Raw genomic sequence first — 19,889 nt, 5'->3', positions numbered from 1 at the left:
CGCCAAATTTTTGCCCACCCGCTTGACCTGTCCATATCCCTTTGCAGACTCTCTACCTCCTGTTGAAGACTTACTTTCCCACCTATCCTGGTGTCATCGGCAGATTTAGCGACCACACATTCGCTGCCCTCATCCAAGTCACTCATATAAATGGTGAATCGTTGATGTCCCAGCACTGACCCCTGAGGCTCTCCGCTCGTCACATCTTGCCAACCCAAAAAAAACCCATTTACCCCTACTCGCTGCTCCCTGTTAGCTGACCAATCCTCTATCCATGTTAATATGTTACCCCCTACACCATGTGCTCTTATCTTCCGGAGTAACCTTTGATGTGGCGTCTAATCGCATGCCTGTCGGAGAGAGAGAGCCAAAGAGAGGGAGGCAGGGAGAGAAAGGGACATGCAGAGAGAGAAAGAGGGAAAGAGACAGACAAAGAAAGAGGGAGAGAGATAGACAGAGAGAGAGGAAAATAGAGAGAGAGATTCAGAGAACGGGAGAGACAGAGGGAGTGCTACAGAGAGAGAGGTAGAGTGAGAGTCAAAGAGAAACAGAGACAGAGACGGAGAGAGAGGGAGGGAGAGAAAGGGAGATCGAGAAGTGTTGAGAGATTGAGAGAGAGAGGGAGACAGAGAGAGAGAAGGTGAGAGCGATTGAGAGAGAGGGACAGAGAGAGAGATGGTGAGAGAGATTGAGAGAGTGGGACAGAGAGAGAGATGGTGAGAGAGATTGAGAGAGAGGGACAGAGAGAGAGATGGTGAGAGAGATTGAGAGAGAGGGACAGAGAGAGAGATGGTGAGAGAGATTGAGAGAGAAGCAGACAGAGAGACAGATGGTGAGAGAAATTGAGAGAGAGGGAAACAGAGAGAGAGATGGTGAGAGAGATTGAGAGAGAGGGAGACAGAGAGAGATTAAGAGAGATTGAGAGAGAGGGAGACAGAGAGAGATTGAGAGAGAGGGAGACAGAGAGAGAGATGGTGAGAGAGATTGAGAGAGAGGGAGACAGAGAGAGAGATGGAGAGAGAGATTGAGAGAGAGGGAGACAGAGAGAGAGATGGTGAGAGAGGTAGAGAGAGAGCGACAGAGAGAAAGTAAAGGAAGGGGAGGGAGCTAAAGGGAGATTGAGAGAGAGGGACTGCTGCCCCTGGAGTCAGTACAACCAGCCTCTCATTCTCATCTCAGGGGAAGTGTCATTGTGAAATGGAACCAAGAGGCAGAAACAGTTTTGAGGAACTTTTCACCCTAACATCGAGTCTGAGGAAAGACTGAGACACATCTGAGAGAGAGAGAAGCAGACAGGACAGGAACGGAGGAGAGAGACCCCTCAGACACAAACCATGGAGCAGGACAGCGACTACATGAATACGAGAAACATCAAAAACAACACGACAGCCCCCAGTGAACGTAGGTTAAACTGTTCAATAGAGGGAGAGAGAGAGAGAGGGAGAGAGAGAGAGATGCAAGGAGAGGGACAGCGAGATAGGGAGAGAGACAGAGAGGTGGAGATGGAGAAACAGAGAGAGAAATAGAGCAAGAACGAGAGAGAGAATGAGAAGAGTGAGAGAGAGAAAGAAAGACAGGGAGAGTGAGAGAGACAAATATGCATTGAGAGAGAGGGAAAAACAGAAACAGAGAAAGAGAGGCAGAGAGACAGAAAGTGAGATAGTGAGTTTGATAAATACAGTGTAGAGGGTGCTTTACTCTGTATCTAACCCCGTGCTGTACCTGTCCTGGGAGTGTTTGATGGGGACAGGGTAGAGGGAGCTTCACTCTGTACCTAACCCCGTGCTGTACCTGTACTGGGAGTGTTTGATGGGGACGATGTAGAGGGGGCTTTACTCTGTATCTAACCCCATGCTGTTCCTGTCCTGAGTGTTTGATGGGGACAGTGTAGAGGGAGCTTTACTCTGTATCTAACCCTGTGCTCTACCTGTCCTGAGAGTGTTTGATGGGGACGGTGTAGAGGAATATTTACTCTGTATCTAAACCTGAGCTGTACCTGTCCTGGGAGTGTTTGATGGGGACAGTGTAGATGGAGCTTTACTCTCTTTCTAACCCCGTGCTGTCCCTGTCTTGGGAGCGTTTGACAGGGACTGTAGAGGGGCTTTACTCTGTACCTATGGTAATTCCCCGAAGCCTTCAGCTGCCTGGACCCTAAACTGCAAAAAGCTCTCGCTGAACCTCTCCGCCTATCTATCTCTCTCTCTCTCTCTCTGCCTCAATTTCTCTGTTTCTCTCTCCTCCTTTAAGACGCTCCTTGTACCGATCTCTGTGTCTGAGCTTTTGGTTTCCTGTCCCTAATATCTCCCTGTGTGACTCGGTGTTCGATTCTCTTTGATAACGCTCCTGTACCGTGCACTGGGATGTGAAACGAGGGATATAAACGAGTAACGTGGTTGTTGTTTCTCTTGATAAGGGGGGTAGATACGTCACCATTGTCTGTTCCGTGCAGTAACACGGGTTGCTCAACATGGGTCAATCTTTACTTCTCTATTCCAGGTAAAACTGGGCAGGAACCAGTTGGAGGAAGAAGATCAATAACTTCAACACATCTTGGCATCGCCTGCCTCATTGTCCTAATCATCAGTTTGGTTATTGCGATAGGGCTGAGAGTCCAAGGTAGGAAACTGAATCTGACACTGAACCTGTTACAGAGATTGAACGGAGGCAATACTGAACTCCTTTATTTTCTCACCCTCTGTCCGTAAGCAGGGGTGTTTTCATGTTGGAAATAGGCTGTGGTGCGTTTACCCAAACCCTCAGTTTGTGAGGTCAGACTTTAAAGGGAGAAGCAGCAACATCTCTCTAGATTTAAATCAGTAGCGTAGTTTATTCATACATTCAAACCCTCTCACACTAACACTGATATATTCCACACCACTCACTAGAACACTGATATTCCCCACACCCCTCACCGTAACAATCTGATATATACCACACCCTTCACCGTAACAATCTGATATATCCCACACCCTTCACCGTAACAATCTGATATATCCCACACACCTCCCTATAACACCCTGATATATTAGGCAGCCCTCACTGTAACACTCTGATATATCCCACACCCTTCACTGTAACATTCCAATATACTCCACACCCCTCACTGTAACACTCTGATATATCTCACACCCCTCACTGTAAAACACTGATTTACACCACGCACCTCAGTGTAAAATGTTGATAAATCCCACACCTCTCACAGAAACAAACTGATATATCCCACACCCCTCACTGTAACACTCAGGCATACCCCACACCCCTCACTCTAACAGTCTGATATATCCCACATCCCTCCCTGTAACACGCTGAAATATCACACACCCCTCACTGGAACACTCTGATATATCCCAGACCCCTCACTGTAACACTCTGATATATCCCACACCCCTCACTGTAACACTCTGATATATCCCACACCCCTCACTGTAACACCCTGATATATCCCACACCCCTCACTGTAACAGTATGATATATCCCACACCCCTCACTGTAACACCCTGATATATCCCACACCCCTCACTGTAACAGTATGATATATCCCACACCCCTCACTGTAACACTCTGATATACCCCACACCCCTCACTGTAACACTCTGATAGTTCCCACTCCCCTCACTGCAACACATTGATATATCCCACATCCTTCACTGTAACACTCTGATATATCCTACACCCCTCACTTTAACACTCTGATATATCCCACGCCCCTCACTGTAACACTCTGCTATATTCCACTCCCCTCACTGTAACACTCTGATATTTCCCACAACCCACACTGTAACACTCTGATATTTCCCACAACCCACACTGTAACACTCTGATATATCCCACACCCCTCACTGTAACACTCTGATATATCACACACCCCTCACTGTAACACTCTGATAGTTCCCACACCCCTCACTGTAACATTCTGATATATCCCATACCCCTCACTGTAACTCCCTGATATACCACACACCCCTCACTGTAACAGTCTGATAGTTCCTACACACATCACTGAAACATTATGAAATATTACACATTCTTCACTTTAACACACTGATATCACACAATCCACACTGTTATACTCTCATATATTGCACATGCTTCACTGTAACACTCGGATATATCCCACACCCCTCACTGTAACACACTGATATGTCCCACACCCCTCACTGTAACACACTGATATATCCCACACCCCTCACTGTAACACTCTGATATATCCCACACCCCTCACTGTAACACTCTGATATGTCCCACATGATTCTCCCTAATATTGAAATATATCACACACCTCTCACTCTAACACTCTGATGTATCTCACATCCCCCACTGTAACACTCTGATATATCCCACATCCCTCACTGTAACACATTGATATATCCCACACCCCTCACTGTAACACTCTGATATATCCCACATCCCTCACTGTAACACATTGATATACCCCACACCCCTCACTGTAGCACTCTGATATACCCCACACCCCTCACTGTAGCACTCTGATATACCCCACACCCCTCACTGTAACACTCTGATATATCCCACACCCCACACTGTAACACTCTGACATACCCCACACCCCTCACTGTAACACTCTGACATACCCCACACCCCTCACTGTAACACTCTGATAGATCCCACACCCCTCACTGTAACACTCTGATATACCCCACACACCTCACTGTAACACTCTGATATACCCCACACCCCTCACTGTAACACTCTGATATACCCCACACCCCTCACTGTAACACTCTGATATATCCCACACCCCTCACTGTAACACTCTGATATATCCCACACCCCTCACTGTAACACTCTGATATACCCCACACCCCTCACTGTAACACTCTGATATATCCCACACCCCTCACTGTAACACTCTGATATACCCCACACCCCTCACTGTAACACTCTGATATATCCCACACCCCTCACTGTAACACTCTGATATACCCCACACCCCTCACTGTAACACTCTGATATATCCCACACCCCTCACTGTAACACTCTGATATATCCCACACCCCTCACTGTAACACTCTGATAGATCCCACACCCCTCACTGTAACACTCTGATATATCCCACACCCCTCACTGTAACACTCTGATATACCCCACACCCCTCACTGTAACACTCTGATATACCCCACACCCCTCACTGTAGCACTCTGATATAACCCACACACCTCACTGTAGCACTCTGATATACCCCACACCCCCCACTGTAGCACTCTGATATACCCCACACCGCTCACTGTAACACTCTGATATATCCCACACCCCTCACTGTAACACTCTGACATACTCCACACCCCTCACTGTAACACTCTGACATACCCCACACCCCTCACTGTAACACTCTGATATATCCCACACCCCTCACTGTAACACTTTGATAGATCCCACACCCCTCACTGTAACACTCTGATATATCCCACACCCCTCACTGTAACACTCTGATATATCCCACACCCCTCACTGTAACACTCTGATATACCCCACACCCCTCACTGTAACACTCTGATATATCCCACACCCCTCACTGTAACACTCTGATATACCCCACACCCCTCACTGTAACACTCTGATATATCCCACACCCCTCACTGTAACACTCTGATATATCCCACACCCCTCACTGTAACACTCTGATATATCCCACACCCCTCACTGTAACACTCTGATATATCCCACACCCCTCACTGTAACACTCTGATATAACCCACACCCATCACAGCGTGTTTCCGCTCAGAGCCACATTATCGGAAGGATTTGAACACATTGGAGAGAAAACGCAGAAGAGGTTTAGACGGATTTTCTGGGGATGAGAAGCTTCAGTTCCGAGCAGAGACGGGAGAGGTTGGGATTATTCTCCTTGGAGAGAAGGAGGCTGAGAGGGGATTTGATGGAGACGTTCAGAGTCAAGAGGGGGCTGGAGAGAGGAGACGGGGAGAAGCTGTTCGCACTGGGCCCAGAGGACACAGATTTTTAAGCGATTTGCGAAGGAATCAAACGCGATGTGAGAGAAAACGTTTTCGCAGGCCGAGCGGTTCGGCTCTGGGATGTGCTGCCTGGTCATGTGGGGAAGGCAGGTTGAATTGAGGCATTCAAGGGGGCATTGGATGGTTATTTGCACAGATACAATGTGCAGGGGTACAGGGGGGAAAAGGCAGGACAATGGCACTGGGTCCTAACGCTCATTCGGAGAGCCGGTGCGGACACGATGGGCCAAATGGCCTCCTTCTGTGCACTTCAGACCCTGTGGTTCTTTGACCCTGTAAGTTCTGTGACCCTGTGATTCTCTCAGTCCTACAGATGGACAAGAACATGACGGGGCTGAATGGAAAGATCCGGAATATGTCCGAGACCCTTGAACAGACGCTCCAGGACCGAAGATCCTTCTGCGCCATCCTCCGGAACTACTCGGGTGAGTTGGTGCTGTCGGCCCCCACCCCCTTCCCCACTCTCCCACCATCCCACACTCTGTCCCATTGGGATCGCCCCCACCCCCTGTCTCCCTGCCCCCACCCCCTCCCCCACTCTCCCACCATCCCACACTCTGTCCCATTGGGATCGCCCCCACCCCCTGTCTCCCCAACCCCACCCCCACCCCCACCCCCTGTCTCCCCGCCCCCACACCCCATCTCCCTGCCCCCACACCCCATCTCCCCGCCCCCACACCCCGTCTCCCCGCCCCCACACCCCGTCTCCCCGCCCCCACACCCCGTCTCCCCGGCCCCACACCCCGTCTCCCCGGCCCCACACCCCGTCTCCCCGGCCCCACACCCCGTCTCCCCGGCCCCACACCCCGTCTCCCCGGCCCCACACCCCGTCTCCCCGACCCCCTGTCTCCCCACACCTGCCTCCCCACCCGCTGTCCCCCCACCCCACCCCCTATCTCCCCACCCCCACCCCCTGTCTCCCCACCCCCACCCCCACCCTGTCTACCCACCCCACACATTGTCTCCCCTCCCCCACCCCCTGTCTACCCACTCCAACCCCCTGTCTACCCACCCCCACCCCCACCCCCTGTCTCCCCTCCCTCACCCCCTGTCTCCCCTCCCTCATCCCCTGTCTCCCCTCCCTCACCCCCACCCCCTGTCTACCCGCCCCTGTCTCCCCGCCCCCATCCCCTGTCTCTCCGCCCTCGCCCCCTGTCTCCCGCCCCCGCCCCGTCACCCCGCCCCCTGTCTCCCTGTCTCCCTGTCTCCCCACCCCCGCCCCCTGTCTGCCCACCCTGCCCCCTGTCTCCCCACCCCCACCCCACGCCCTGTCTCCCCACCCCCACCCTCCCCAGCCTCCCCACCCCACCCCCACGCCCTGTCTCCCCACCCCCACCCCATCACCCCACCCCCACCCCCTGTCTCTCCACCCCCACCCCCTGTCTCCCCCCCCACCCCCTGTCTCCCCATCCCCACCCCCACCCCGTGTCTTCCCAACCCTACCCCCTGTCTCCCCACCCCCACCCCCTGTCTCCCCCCCAACCCCGTGTCTCCTCACCCCCACCCCCTGTCTCCCCACCCCCTCCCCCCTGTCTCCCCACCCCCACCCCTTGTCTCCCCACCCCCACCCCTTGTCTCCCCACCCCCACCCCCTGTCTCTCCACTCCCACCCCCTGTCTCCCCCCCCACCCCCTGTCTCCTCATCCCCACCCCCTGTCTCCTCACCCCCACCCCCTGTCTCCCCCCCCACCCCCTGTCTCCCCATCCCCACCCCCACCCCCTGTCTTCCCACCCCTACCCCCTGTCTCCCCACCCCCACCCCCTGTCTCCCCCCCAACCCCGTGTCTCCTCACCCCCACCCCCTGTCTCCCCACCCCCTCCCCCCTGTCTCCCCACCCCCACCCCTTGTCTCCCCACCCCCACGCCCTGTCTCCCCACCCCCACCCCCTTTCTCCCCACCCCCACCCCCTGTCTCCCCCCCCACCCCCTGTCTCCTCACCCCCACCCCCTGTCTCCCCACCCCCTGTCTCCCCCCCAACCCCCTGTCTCCACTCCCCCACCCCCAACCCCTGTCTACCCACCCCCAAGCCCTGTCTCCCCACCCCCATACCCTGTCTCCCCACCCCCACCCCCTGTCTCCCCACCCCTACCCCCTGTCTCCCCACCCCTACTCCCTGTCTCCCCACTCCCACCCCCTGTCTGGGGGTCTGTCCGACAGATTGAGGAGATTGGATAAGGTGCAGGCGGGTGAGCCAAACTCGAAGCCTGAGGCTGACAAACAAAACCACAGCGACCGGACCCGAGGCGTTTAAAGCAATAAAGAGATTCGATTGGGTCGATGGAGAGAAACTATTTCCTCTGGTCCGGTGGGTTGTGGGGGAGCCGGGGAGGGGGAGTCGAGAACAAGCGGGAAGAAGGTTAAAATTCGAGCCAGGATGTTCAGGGGAGACATCAGGAAACACCTCTTCACACAAAGGGGAGCAGAAATCAGGAACTCACCCCCCCTCCCACCCCAAAATAAACTGTGGGGCCGGAGGTCAAAGGGAAACGTCAAAACTGAGATTGAGAGATTGTTGTTGGGGATGGAGGGTCACGGAACCGATGGAGTTAAGATACAGAGCAGATCCAATAGAATGGTGTAAAATGCTCGAGAGGGGCTGAATGGCCTCCTCCTGTTCCTGTGTAACAGGCTCGAGAGGGGCTGAATGGGATCCTCCTGTTCCTGTGTAACAGGCTCGAGAGGGGCCGAATGGGATCCTCCTGTTCCTGTGTAACAGGCTCGAGAGGCGCTGAATGGCCTCCTCCTGTTCCTAATGTCCCGATGTATTTCTCTGAATTAAGTCTTTATTATTCTGCAGAGTCTCTCTGTCCGAACGGCTGGAAAGTTCATAATCATCATTGCTATAGATTCTCAACGGAGAGAGTAAACTGGGACTCGGCAAAACAACAATGTGAATCCCAAAATTCACACTTCATCATCATAAATACAGAACAGGAACAGGTGAGAATGACAGACGCATCTGTCAGAATGAGATAGAGAGAAAATATCCCTCTGCACCGTCCCCATCAAACATACAGCACGGGGTTAGATACAGAGTAAAGCTCCCTCTACACTGTCCCCATCAAACACTCCCAGGACAGGTACAGCACGGGGTTAGATACAGAGTAAAGCTCCCTCTACACTGTCCCCATCAAACACTCCCAGGACAGGTACAGCACGGGGTTAGGTACAGAGTAAAGCTCCCTCTAAACTGTGCCCATAAAACACTCCCAGGACAGGTACAGCACGGGGTTAGATACAGAGTAAAGCTCCCTCTACAGTGTCCCCATCAAACAATCCCAGGACAGGTACAGCACAGGGTTTGATACAGAGTAATGATCCCTCTACACTACATGAACGAGGGTTTCAGTAGTCGATGAGCTGAGCCCGGGGCGGTTCTGGGCGATGTTACGGAGTTGTGAAGAGGCCGCCTTGGTGACGATGTGGATATGAGGTGGGAATCCCATCTCCAGGTTAAACACAACCCCAGGGTTGTGAACAGTCTGGTTCAGACTCAGAGAGTTCCCAGGATGGAGTCGGTAACTCAGGAATGGAGTTTGGAACAGAGATGGAAAAAAACAGCTTCAGTCTTCCCGATATTGAATCAGAGGGAATGAGGGAGAATTTCCTGAGGAAGGGTTTGGTGTATTTTGGGTATCAGTTGTGTGTGCGCGTTTGTGTGAGTTAAGGCAGTCATACTAACTGAACACATTCCATCATTGTATCTGCTGCAGAATTTCATAAAGAAATCTATCGAGAATAATCCTGGGGATTACTGGATCGGACTAACAGATCGAGAGAGTGAAGGAAACTGGAAATGGGTGGATGGGACCCCAGTGAGGTGGGTCCCAGTATCGCATGGAGAGAGAGAGCAGGACAAGGGGATTAGTTTGGGATTGATACAGGGCGATGGGGAGAGAGTGGGACAGTGGGATTAGTTTGGGGATTTGTACAGGACTATGGGGAGAGAGCGGGGCAGTGGGATTAGTTTGGGATTGATACAGGGCTATGGGGAGAGAGTGGGACAGTGGGATTAGTTTGGGGATTTGTACAGGGCTATGGGGAGAGAGCAGGACAGTGGGATTAGTTTGGGATTGATACAGGGCTATGGGGAGAGAGTGGGACAGTGGGATTAGTTTGGGGATTTGTACAGGGCTATGGGGAGAGAGCAGGACAGTGGGATTAGTTTGGGATTGATACAGGGCTATGGGGAGAGTGCGGGGCAGTGGGATTAGTTTGGGATTGATACAGGGCTATGGGGAGAGAGCGGGACAGTGGGATTAGTTTGGGATTTGTACAGGGCTATGGGGAGAGAGCAGGACAGTGGGATTAGTTTGGGATTGATACAGGGCTATGGGGAGAGTGCGGGGCAGTGGGATTAGTTTGGGATTGATACAGGGCTATGGGGAGAGAGCGGGACAGTGGGATTAGTTTGGGGATTTGTACAGGGCTATGGGGAGAGAGCGGGACAGTGGGATTAGTTTGGGTTTTGTACAGGGCTGTAGGAATCTTGCTGATTCTGTGCAGGAATGTGTCGGATTTTTATCGGTATTTTTTATTTCCCCATTTCCCAGTTTTACCCGATGGGAGCAGGGTGAACCGAATAATGCAAAAGGAAATGAAAACTGCGCCATTATCAGAATGAACGGCTGGAATGATGTCAGTTGTACCGATCACTTCCCTTTCATCTGTGAGAAAAGGGCACTGCCCTGCGTCGAGGCAGCTGATATTGAGAAATATTGTTCCTGAAGAGAGACTGGGACACAGAACGAGAGTGTCAGGATTGTCCAAAGATCCCCAGCCCCTCCTCCTTCCCCACAATCTCCGGCTGCCCGAGGCCACGTCCAAAAGGTGAAAGTTCACCTGTTCCCCTACTCCCCCAGGAGGAGCCCCCTACAGCGCCACCAGTGGTGGGAGGTGGGAATGACAGCGTGACGTTTGACATTGGAAAACCCCATTATAAATCCAGGCAGGAGTCCGGCGACATGGAACAGGACAGAAGTCCTGCATTTCTCTAGCAACTTTCACTAATTCAGATGATCACCAGCCTGCTTTTGCAGCCAATGAAGCAACTACTTACAGTGTTTTCATAGTTGTCTTGTCAGAAACAAGGCTTTCAATTTGCGTGCAGTAAGCTCCCACTGGACTCAGGATTAAACTCGGTCACATCTGAAATACCCTTTGGACTTTTTCTTCTCGGACTCTGTAAATCACGTCAACTCATTTCAATCTCCCTGGTTCTTGTACTGTTACTATCCATAATTGTAAAAGTTTCCTTTTTCTATCCTCCATTACTGTGTCTGTGCATTTGTGTACGTGTGTGTGCGTGTGTGTGTAAATGTCTATGTGTGTGGGTGTGTGAGTGTTTGAATGTGAGGGTGTGAGCGTGAATGTGTTTGTGTGTGTGTGTGTGAGTAGGCGTGTATGTGTGTTTGTGAGAATATGTTTGTGTGAGTATGTGTGTTTGTGTGAGTGCGTATGAGAGTGGATACGTTTGTGGGTGTGTGTGTGTGTGTGTGTGAGCGGGTGTGCGAGAGTGTGTGGGTGTGAATGTGGAGGTTGACATTGTGAACATTCCTGCCCCGGGTTTTAAATGTAAATAAACTAACCCGAGTTGATCATAATGTGAGTTTGCTGTGAGTGATTAGTAAAGTGGATCAGACAAACTGAGGGTTTGGGAAAACAAACCACAACAGACTTCACAAAGAATTCAAAACACCTTCTGCGTTCGGACACTTGGTGAGAGACAGAAGTACAGTTTGCCTGTCTCTCTCCTGTCCAGAACAGTTCGTTCTGAGGAACCTACCAACTCAGACATGTGTACAAGATCTCCAACTTTGTAATACTGCTCCCAACTTCTCAATTCCTTCATACACCAGCCTACATACTTTTGCTGTAACCAATCCCTTAGGCATGTTCGGTGTCCTGATGAGCAGGAAAACACAATTGCTTCTTTTACCGATTAACTGAAATCTGTGTCCCTCTTGTCCTCGCTCCTCTCCCCAACGAGACAGTTTCTCCCGACCTATCCATGATGCTGCTATCCCTTTCATAGAAACATAGAAACTCAGAGCAAGAGTAGGCCATTCGGCCTTTCGAGTCTGCTCCGCCATTCATTATGATCATGGCTGATCATCCAACTCAATACCTGCTCCTGCTTTCTCCCCATACCCTTTGATCCCTTTCGCCCCAAGAGCTATATCTAACTCCTCCTTGAAAACATACAATGTTTTGGTCTCAACTACTTTCTGTGGTAACGAATTCCACAGGCTCACCACTCTCTGGGTGAAGAAATTTCTCCTCATCTCAGTCCTAAATGGTCTACCCCATATCATCAAACTGTGACCCCTGGTTCTGGACTCCCCCACCATCGGGAACATCCTTCCTGCATCTACCCTGTCTAGTCCTGTTAGAATTTTATAGGTTTCTATGAGGTTCCCCCCCTCATTCTTCTGAACTCCAGTGAATATAATCCTAATCGACTCAATCTCTCCTCATGTGTCAGTCCCGCCATCCCAGGAATCAGTCGGGTAAACCATCACTGCACTCCCTCTATAGCAAGTACATCCTTCCTCAGATAAGGAGACCAAAACTTCACACAATATTACAGGTGTGGTCTCACCAAGGCACTGTACAATTGCAGCAAGACATCCCTGTTCCTATACTCAAATCCTCTGGCTATGAAGGCCAACGTACCATGTGCCTTCTTTACCGCCTGCTGCACCTGCATGCTTACCTTCAGCGACTGGTGTACAAGGACACCCAGGTCTCGTTGCACATTCCCCTCTCTCAATTTATAGCTATTCAGATAATAATCTGCCTTCCTGTTTTTGCTACCAAAATGGATAGCCTCACATTTACCCACATTATACTGCATCTGTCATGCATTTGCCCACTTACTTAGCTTGTCCAAATCACACTGAAGCATCTCTGCATCCTCCTCACAGCTCACCCTCCCACCCAGTTTTGTGTAATCTGCAAACCTGGAGATATTACATTAATTCCCTCATCTAAATCATTAATATATAATGTGAATAACTGGGGTCCCAGCACCGATCCCTGCGGTACCCCACTAGTCACTGCCTGCCATTCGGAAAAAGACCCGTTTCTTCCTTCTCTTTGTTTCCTGTCTGCCAACCAGTTTTCTATCCATCTCAATACTACCCCTAATCCTACGCGCTTTAATTTTACACCCCAATCTCTTCTGTGGGACTTTGTCGAAAGCCTTCTGAAAGTCCAAATAAACCATATTCACTGGCTCCCCCTCATCAACTCTACTAGTTAAATCCTCAAAAAATTCCAGTAGATTTGTCAAGCATGATTTCCCTTTCATAAATCCATGCTGACTCTGTCCGATTCTGCCACTGTTTTCCACGTGCTCAGCTATTAAATCTTTTATAATGGACTCTAGAATTTTCCCCACTACCGATGTCAGGCTGACTGGTCTATAATTCCCTGTTTTCTCTCTGCCTCCCTTTTTAAATAGTGGGGTTACATTAGCTATCCACCAATCTATAGGAACTGTTCCAGAGTCTATTGAATCTCGGAAGATGACCACCAATGCATCCGCTGTTTCTAGGGCCACTTCCTTAAGTACTCTGGGATGTAGATTATCAGGCCCTCGGGATTTAACAGCCTTCAATCCCATCAATTCCTCCAACAACATTTCCCTACTAAGGCTGATTTCTTTCAGCTCCTCCCTCTCACTAAACCCTGTGTTTCCCAACATTTCTGGTATGTTATTTGTGTCCTCCTTTGTGAAGACAGAACACAAGTATGTATTTAGTTGGACAGCCATTTCTTTGTTCCCCATTATAAATTCCCCTGTTTCTGACTGTAAGGGACCTACATTTGTCATCACCAATCTTTTTCTCTTCACATACCTATAGAAACTTATTCAGTCATTTTTTATGTTCCCTGCAAGCTTACCTTCGGGCTCTATTTTCCCCTTCTTAATCAATCCCTTGGTCCTCCTTTGCTGAATTCTAAACTGCTCCCAATCCTCAGGTCTGTTGTATTTTCTGGCCAATTTGTATGCCTCTTCCTTGCATCTAATACTCTCTCTAATTTCCCTCATAAGCCATGGTTTGGCTATCTTTCCTGTTTTACTTTTGCGCCAGACAGGAATAAACAATTGTTGCAGTTCACCCATGCACTCTTTGAATGTTTGCCATTGCCGATCCAACGTCATCCCTTTAAGCAACGTTTCCCAATCCATCATAGCCAACTCGCGCCTCATACCTTTCCTTTATTAAGTTTCAGGACCCAAGTCTCAGAATCAACCACGTCACTCTCCATCTTGATGAAGAATTCTATCATATTATGGTCGCTAATCCCCAAGGGGCCTCGCACAACTAGATTGCCAATTATTCCTTTCTCATTACACAATGCCCAGTCGAGGATGGGCTGTTCTCTCGTTGGTTCCTCAAAGCATTGGTCCAGAAAAACATCCCATTTACACTCCAGGCATTCCTCTTCTACGGTATTGTTACTAATTTGATTTGCCCAATCTATATGCAGATTAAGGTGACCCATAATTACACATGTTCCTTTATTACATGCTTCTCTAATTTCCTGTTTAATGCCATTCTCAACATCACCACTACAGTTTGGGGGTCTATATACAACCCCCACTAACGTTTTTTGCCCCTTAGTGTTTCTAAGCTCTACCCATACAGATTCAACATCGTCGGAGCTAATATCTTTCCTCACTATTGCGTTAATTTCCTCTTTAACCAGCAATGCAACTCCACCACCTTTTCCTCTTTGTCTGTCCTTCCTAAATACTGAATACCCCTGGATGTTCAGTTCCCTTCCCTGGTCACCCTGCAGCCATGTCTCCGTAATTCCGACTATATCATACCTGTTTACATCTATTTGCGCAGTTAATTCATCCACTTTATGCGAATGCTCCTCGCATTAATGCACAAAGCCTTAAGGCTTGCCTTTTTAACATTACTTGTCCCGTTCCCACTATTTTTCACTGAGGCCCTGTTTGATTCTGGCCCTTGATTTCTTTGACTATCACTTTTCTTATTCCGCTTTCTGTCTTTTGTTCTTGTCTTTGATTCCCCTTTCTCTGACTCCTTGCATTGGTTCCCATTCCCCTGCCATTTTAGTTTAAATCCTCCCCAACTACTCTAGGAAATGTTCCCCCTAGGACATCAGTCCTGGCCCTGTCCAGGTGTAACCCATCCGGTTTGTACTGGTCCCACCTCCCGCAAAACCAGTCCCAATGCCCCAGGAACCTGAAACCATCCCTTTCACACCATCTCTTCAGCCACGTATTTATCTGATATATCCTGCTATCTCTTCACTGACTAGCACGTAACACTGGTGGTAATCCTGAGATCACTACCTTTGAGGTCCTACTTTTCAACTTACTTCCTAACTCCATATATTCTGCTTTTAGGATCTCATCCCTTTTCTCACCTGTGTCGTTTGTACCAATGTGCACCACGACCACTGGGTGTTCACCCTCCCGCTTCAGAATGTCCTCTAGCCGCTCTGAGACATCCATGACCCGAGCACCAGGGAGGCAACGTACCATCTTGGAGTCTCGTTTGCAGCCACAGAAATGCCTCTCTATTCCCCTTACAATTGAATCCCCTGTAGCTGTTGCATTCCCACACATTTTACTCCTCCCCTGTGCAGCCCAGGCAACCATGGTGCAACAAATTTGGCTGTTGCTGCTTTCTCCTGAGAGGCCATTCCCCCCCCCAACAGTATCCAAAGCGGTATACCTGTTTTGCAGAGGAATAGCCACAGGAGATTCCTGCACTACCTGCCTAGTCCCCTTGCTTTGCCTGGTGATCACCCATTCCCTTCCTGCCTGTGGACTCTTACCCTACAGTGTGACCACCTCTCTATACGTCCCTATCCACGATACTCTCCACCTCGCGGATGCTCCACCGTGTCCCCAGCCGCCGCTCCAGCTCCAAATCCCCGGCTTCCAGGAGCTGCAGCTGGAGACACTTCCCGCACACAGTCTGGTCCCGGGTACTGGAAACGTGCCCGGCTTCCCACATAGAGCAGGATGAGCACACCACGGCTTTGAGCTCTCCTGCCATGACTGACCCCTTTAAATTAAATTAAACCTTTTGGAAGATACTTAATATCAAATAATATCAATTACTCTCGGGCCCTTCTTCCCTGCTCCTCGCTGTTACAGAATATAGTTTCTTACAAACGATGAACCACAAAATAAGATCTTAAACACTCTCAGCAATAAAAGTAGTAAACGCTGACCCGGCCGCACTCATTGTCCTCGAAGGATCACCTCGTTCCCGCCTCACTGAACTCCCTTAGTGACCTTTGCTCCCTCTCAACTCCCGGCTCCTCTCGCGCTTCACTTCAACTGACACAGAGCGCGCAGGGGGCGGGGTCACACAGAGCGGGCAGGGGGCGGGGTCACACGGAGCGGGCAGGGGGCGGGGTGATACAGAGCGCGCAGGGGGCGGGGTGATACAGAGCGGGGACGGGGCGGGGTCACACAGTGCGGACAGGGTGCGAGGTGATACCGAGCGTCGTTCCTCCTCCTAGCGGCGAGGATTGGAACTGCATGTGTGGGTTGTGGACAGAAACAAAAACAAAAATACCTGGAAAATCTCAGCAGTTCTGGCAGCATCGGTGGAGAGGAGCACAGTTGACTTTTCGAGTCTCTCCACCGATGCTGCCAGACCTGCTGAATTTTTCCAGGTATTTTTATTTTTGTTTTGGATTTCCAGCATCCGTAGTTCTTTGCTTTTATCTCTGGGTTGCGGACAGTATTGACTCAGTAGTTCCTCCTCCTAGCGGCGAGGATTGGAACTGCAAGTATGGAGTGGATGGTGTTGACTCAGTGGTTCCTCCTCCTAGCGGCGAGGATTGGAACTGCAGGTGTGGATTGTGGATAGTGTTGTTCAGTGGTTAATCCTCCTAGCGGCGATAATTGGAACTGCAGGTGTGGGTTGTGGGCAGTGTTGACTCAGTGGTTCCTCATCCTAGCGGCGATGATTGGAACTGCAGGTGTGGGTTGTGGATGGTGTTGTTCAGTGGTTAATCCTCCTAGAGGCGATAATTGGAACTGCAGCTGTGGGTTGTGGGCAGTGTTGACTCAGTGGTTCCTCCTCCTAGCGGCGAGGATTGGAACTGCAGGGATAAAAACAAAAAACTGCGGATACTGGAAATCCAAAACAAAAACAGAAATACCCGGAAAAACTCAGCATGTCTGGCAGCGTCGGCAGAGAAAAGCAAAGTTGACATTTCGAGTCCACATGACCCTTCAAGAGAACTAAGTAAATATAGGAAAGGGGTGAAATATAAGCTGGTTTAAGGGGGGTGGGGAGAAGTGGGGGGGGGGGTTGTTGGGACAAGCAAGCAGTGATAGGAGGAGATAACCAAAAGATGTCACGGAAAAAAGAACAAAGAGGTGTTGAAGGTGGTGATATTATCTAAAAGAATGTGCTAATTAAGAGTGGCGAACAGGACAAGCAAGGTAGCTCTAGTGAGGGTGGGGTGAAATAAACAATGGGTGGAATACATTTAAAAATAATGGAAATAGGTGGGAAAAGAAAAATCTATATAAATTATTGGAAAAAACAAAAAGGAGGGGGAAGAAACTGAAAGGGGGTGGGGATGGAGGAGGGAGTTCAAGATCTAAAATTGTTGAACTCAATATTCAGTCCGGAAGGCTGTAAAGTGCCTAGTCGGAAGATGAGGTGCTGTTCCTCCAGTTTGCGTTGGGCTTCACTGGAACAATGCAGCAAGCCAAGGACAGACATGTGGGCAAGAGAGCAGGGTGGAGTGTTAAAATGGCAAGCGACAGGGAGGTCTGGATAATGCTTGCAGACAGACCGAAGGTGTTCTGCAAAGCGGTCACCCAGTCTGTGTTTGGTCTCTCCAATGTAGAGGAAACCGCATTGGGAGCAACGAATTCAGTAGACTAAGTTGAGGGAAGTGCAAGTGAAATGCTGCTTCACTTGAAAGGAGTGTTTTGGCCCTTGGACGGTGAGGAGAGAGGAAGTGAAGGGGCAGGTGTTGCATATTCTGCGTTCGCATGGGGTGGTGCCATTGGAGGGGGTTGAAGGTAGGGGGTGATGGAGGAGTGGGCCAGGGTGTCACGGAGGGAACGATCCCTACGGAATGCCGCCGGAGGGGCGGGGGGGGTGGGGTGAAGGGAAGATGTGTTTGGTGGTGGCATCATGCTGGAGTTGGTGGAAATGGCGGAGGATGATCCTTTGAATGTGGAGGCTGGTGGGGTGATAAGTGAGGACAAGGGGGACCCTATCATGTTTCTAGGAGGGAGGAGAAGGCATGAGGTCGGATGCGCAGGAGATGGGCCGGACACGGTTGAGGGCCCTGTCAACTACCGTGGGTGGAAAACCTCGGTTAAGGAAGAAGGAGGACATGTCAGAGGAACTGTTTATGAACGTAGCATCATCAGAGCAGATGCAATGGAGGCGAAGGAACTGAGAGAATGGGATGGAGTCCTTACAGGAAGCGGGATGTGAGGAGCTGTAGTCGAGGTAGCTGTGGGAGTCGGTAGGCTTGTAATGGATATTGGTGGACAGTCTATCACCAGAAATTGAGACAGAGAGGTCAAGGAAGGGAAGGGAAGTGTCAGAGATGGACCATGTGAAAATGATGGAGGGGTGGAGATTGGAAGCAAAATTAATAAATTTTACCAGGTCCCGATGAGAGCATGAAGCAGCACTGAAGTAATCATCGATGTCCCAGAGAAAGAGTTGTGGGAGGGGGCCGGAGTAGGACTGGAACATTATATCTGCTGCAGAATTTCATTAAGAAATCTATCGAGACCAATCTTTCGACTTACTGGATTGGACTAACACATCGAGAGACTGAAGGAAACTGGAAATGAGTGGATGCGACCCCAGTGAGGTGAGTCCCAGAGTCGCATGGAGAGGGAGCGGGACAGTGGGATTAGTTTGGCTATTTGTACAGGGCTATGGGGAGAGATCGGGAAAGTGGGATTAGTTTGGGATTGATACTGGGCTATGGGGAGAGAACGGGGCAGTGGGATTAGTTTGGGATTGATACAGGGCTATGGGGAGAGAACGGGGCAGTGGGATTAGTTTGGGGATTGATATAGGGCTATGGGGAGAGAGTGGGGCAGTGGGATTAGTTTGGGGATTGATACAGGGCTATGGGGAGACAGCGGGGCAGTGGGATTAGTTTGGGATATGTACAGGGCTGTAGGAATCTTGTTGATTCTGTGCAGGAATGTGTCAGGTTTTTATTAGTATTTTTTATTTCTCCAATTCCCAGTTTTACTCGATGGTATCAGGGTGAATCGAATAATGGGAAAAAGTAATGAAAACTATGCCCTTATCAGAACAAGTGGCTGGTATGCTTACTGTTGTTCTGATCGCTTCCGTTTCATCTGTGAGAAAAGGGCACTGCCCTGCATCGAGGCAGCTGATATTGAGAAATATTGTTCCTGAAGAGAGACTGGGACACAGAACGAGTGTCAGGATTGTCCAAAGATCCCCAGCCCCTCCTCCCTTCCCCTCAATGCCCGACTGCCCGAGGCCACGTCCGTAAGGTGAAAGTTCATCTGTTCCCCTTCTCCCCCAGGAGGAGCCTCCCGCAGCACCACCAGTGGTGGGAGGTGGGAACGACAGTGTGACGGTTGACATTGGAAAACCCCATTATAAATCCAGGCAGGAATCCGGCAAAATGTAACAGGAAAGAAGTCCTGCATTTCTCTAGCACCTTTCACTAACTCAGGAGATCCCCCAACCTGCTTTTGCAGCCAATGAAGCAACTTCTTACAGTGTTTTCATAGTTGTCATCTCAGAAACGAGGCTTTCAATTTGCATGCAATAAGTTCCTGCTGGACTCGGGATTGAACTCGGTCACATCGGAAATATCTTTTGGACTTTTTCTTCTCGGACTCTGGAAATCATGTCAACTCA

General features: G+C 50.2%; 1 protein-coding gene across 1 annotated transcript; it reads left to right on the top strand.

Annotated features, from left to right (window-relative positions):
- The first annotated feature begins 1,120 nt into the window (after positions 1-1,120).
- On the top strand, positions 1,121-11,595 carry LOC144675906 (CD209 antigen-like protein C). The gene is made up of 6 exons (XM_078536440.1): positions 1,121-1,401; positions 2,497-2,616; positions 6,299-6,418; positions 8,792-8,934; positions 9,708-9,814; positions 10,548-11,595. The coding sequence occupies exons 1-6, from the start codon at positions 1,335-1,337 to the stop codon at positions 10,720-10,722; spliced, it is 732 nt and encodes a 243-aa protein (XP_078392566.1). The 5' UTR covers positions 1,121-1,334; the 3' UTR covers positions 10,723-11,595.
- Positions 11,596-19,889: the final 8,294 nt, after the last annotated feature.

The sequence above is a fragment of the Cetorhinus maximus genome, unplaced genomic scaffold (genome assembly GCF_964194155.1).
Source record: "Cetorhinus maximus unplaced genomic scaffold, sCetMax3.hap1.1 HAP1_SCAFFOLD_1217, whole genome shotgun sequence".
Taxonomy (NCBI): domain Eukaryota; kingdom Metazoa; phylum Chordata; class Chondrichthyes; order Lamniformes; family Cetorhinidae; genus Cetorhinus; species Cetorhinus maximus.
Note: the sequence above shows the minus strand (reverse complement) of the source record. Positions and strands in the feature narration are given on the sequence as shown.

Coding starts and splice junctions, on each gene's coding strand:
- LOC144675906 (XM_078536440.1), top strand. CDS start 1,335: ATGGAGCAGGACAGCGACTACATGAATACGAGAAACATCAAAAACAAC. Junction 2,617..6,298: donor GATAGGGCTGAGAGTCCAAG/GTAGGAAACTGA, acceptor TGATTCTCTCAG/TCCTACAGATGGACAAGAAC. Junction 6,419..8,791: donor CATCCTCCGGAACTACTCGG/GTGAGTTGGTGC, acceptor ATTATTCTGCAG/AGTCTCTCTGTCCGAACGGC.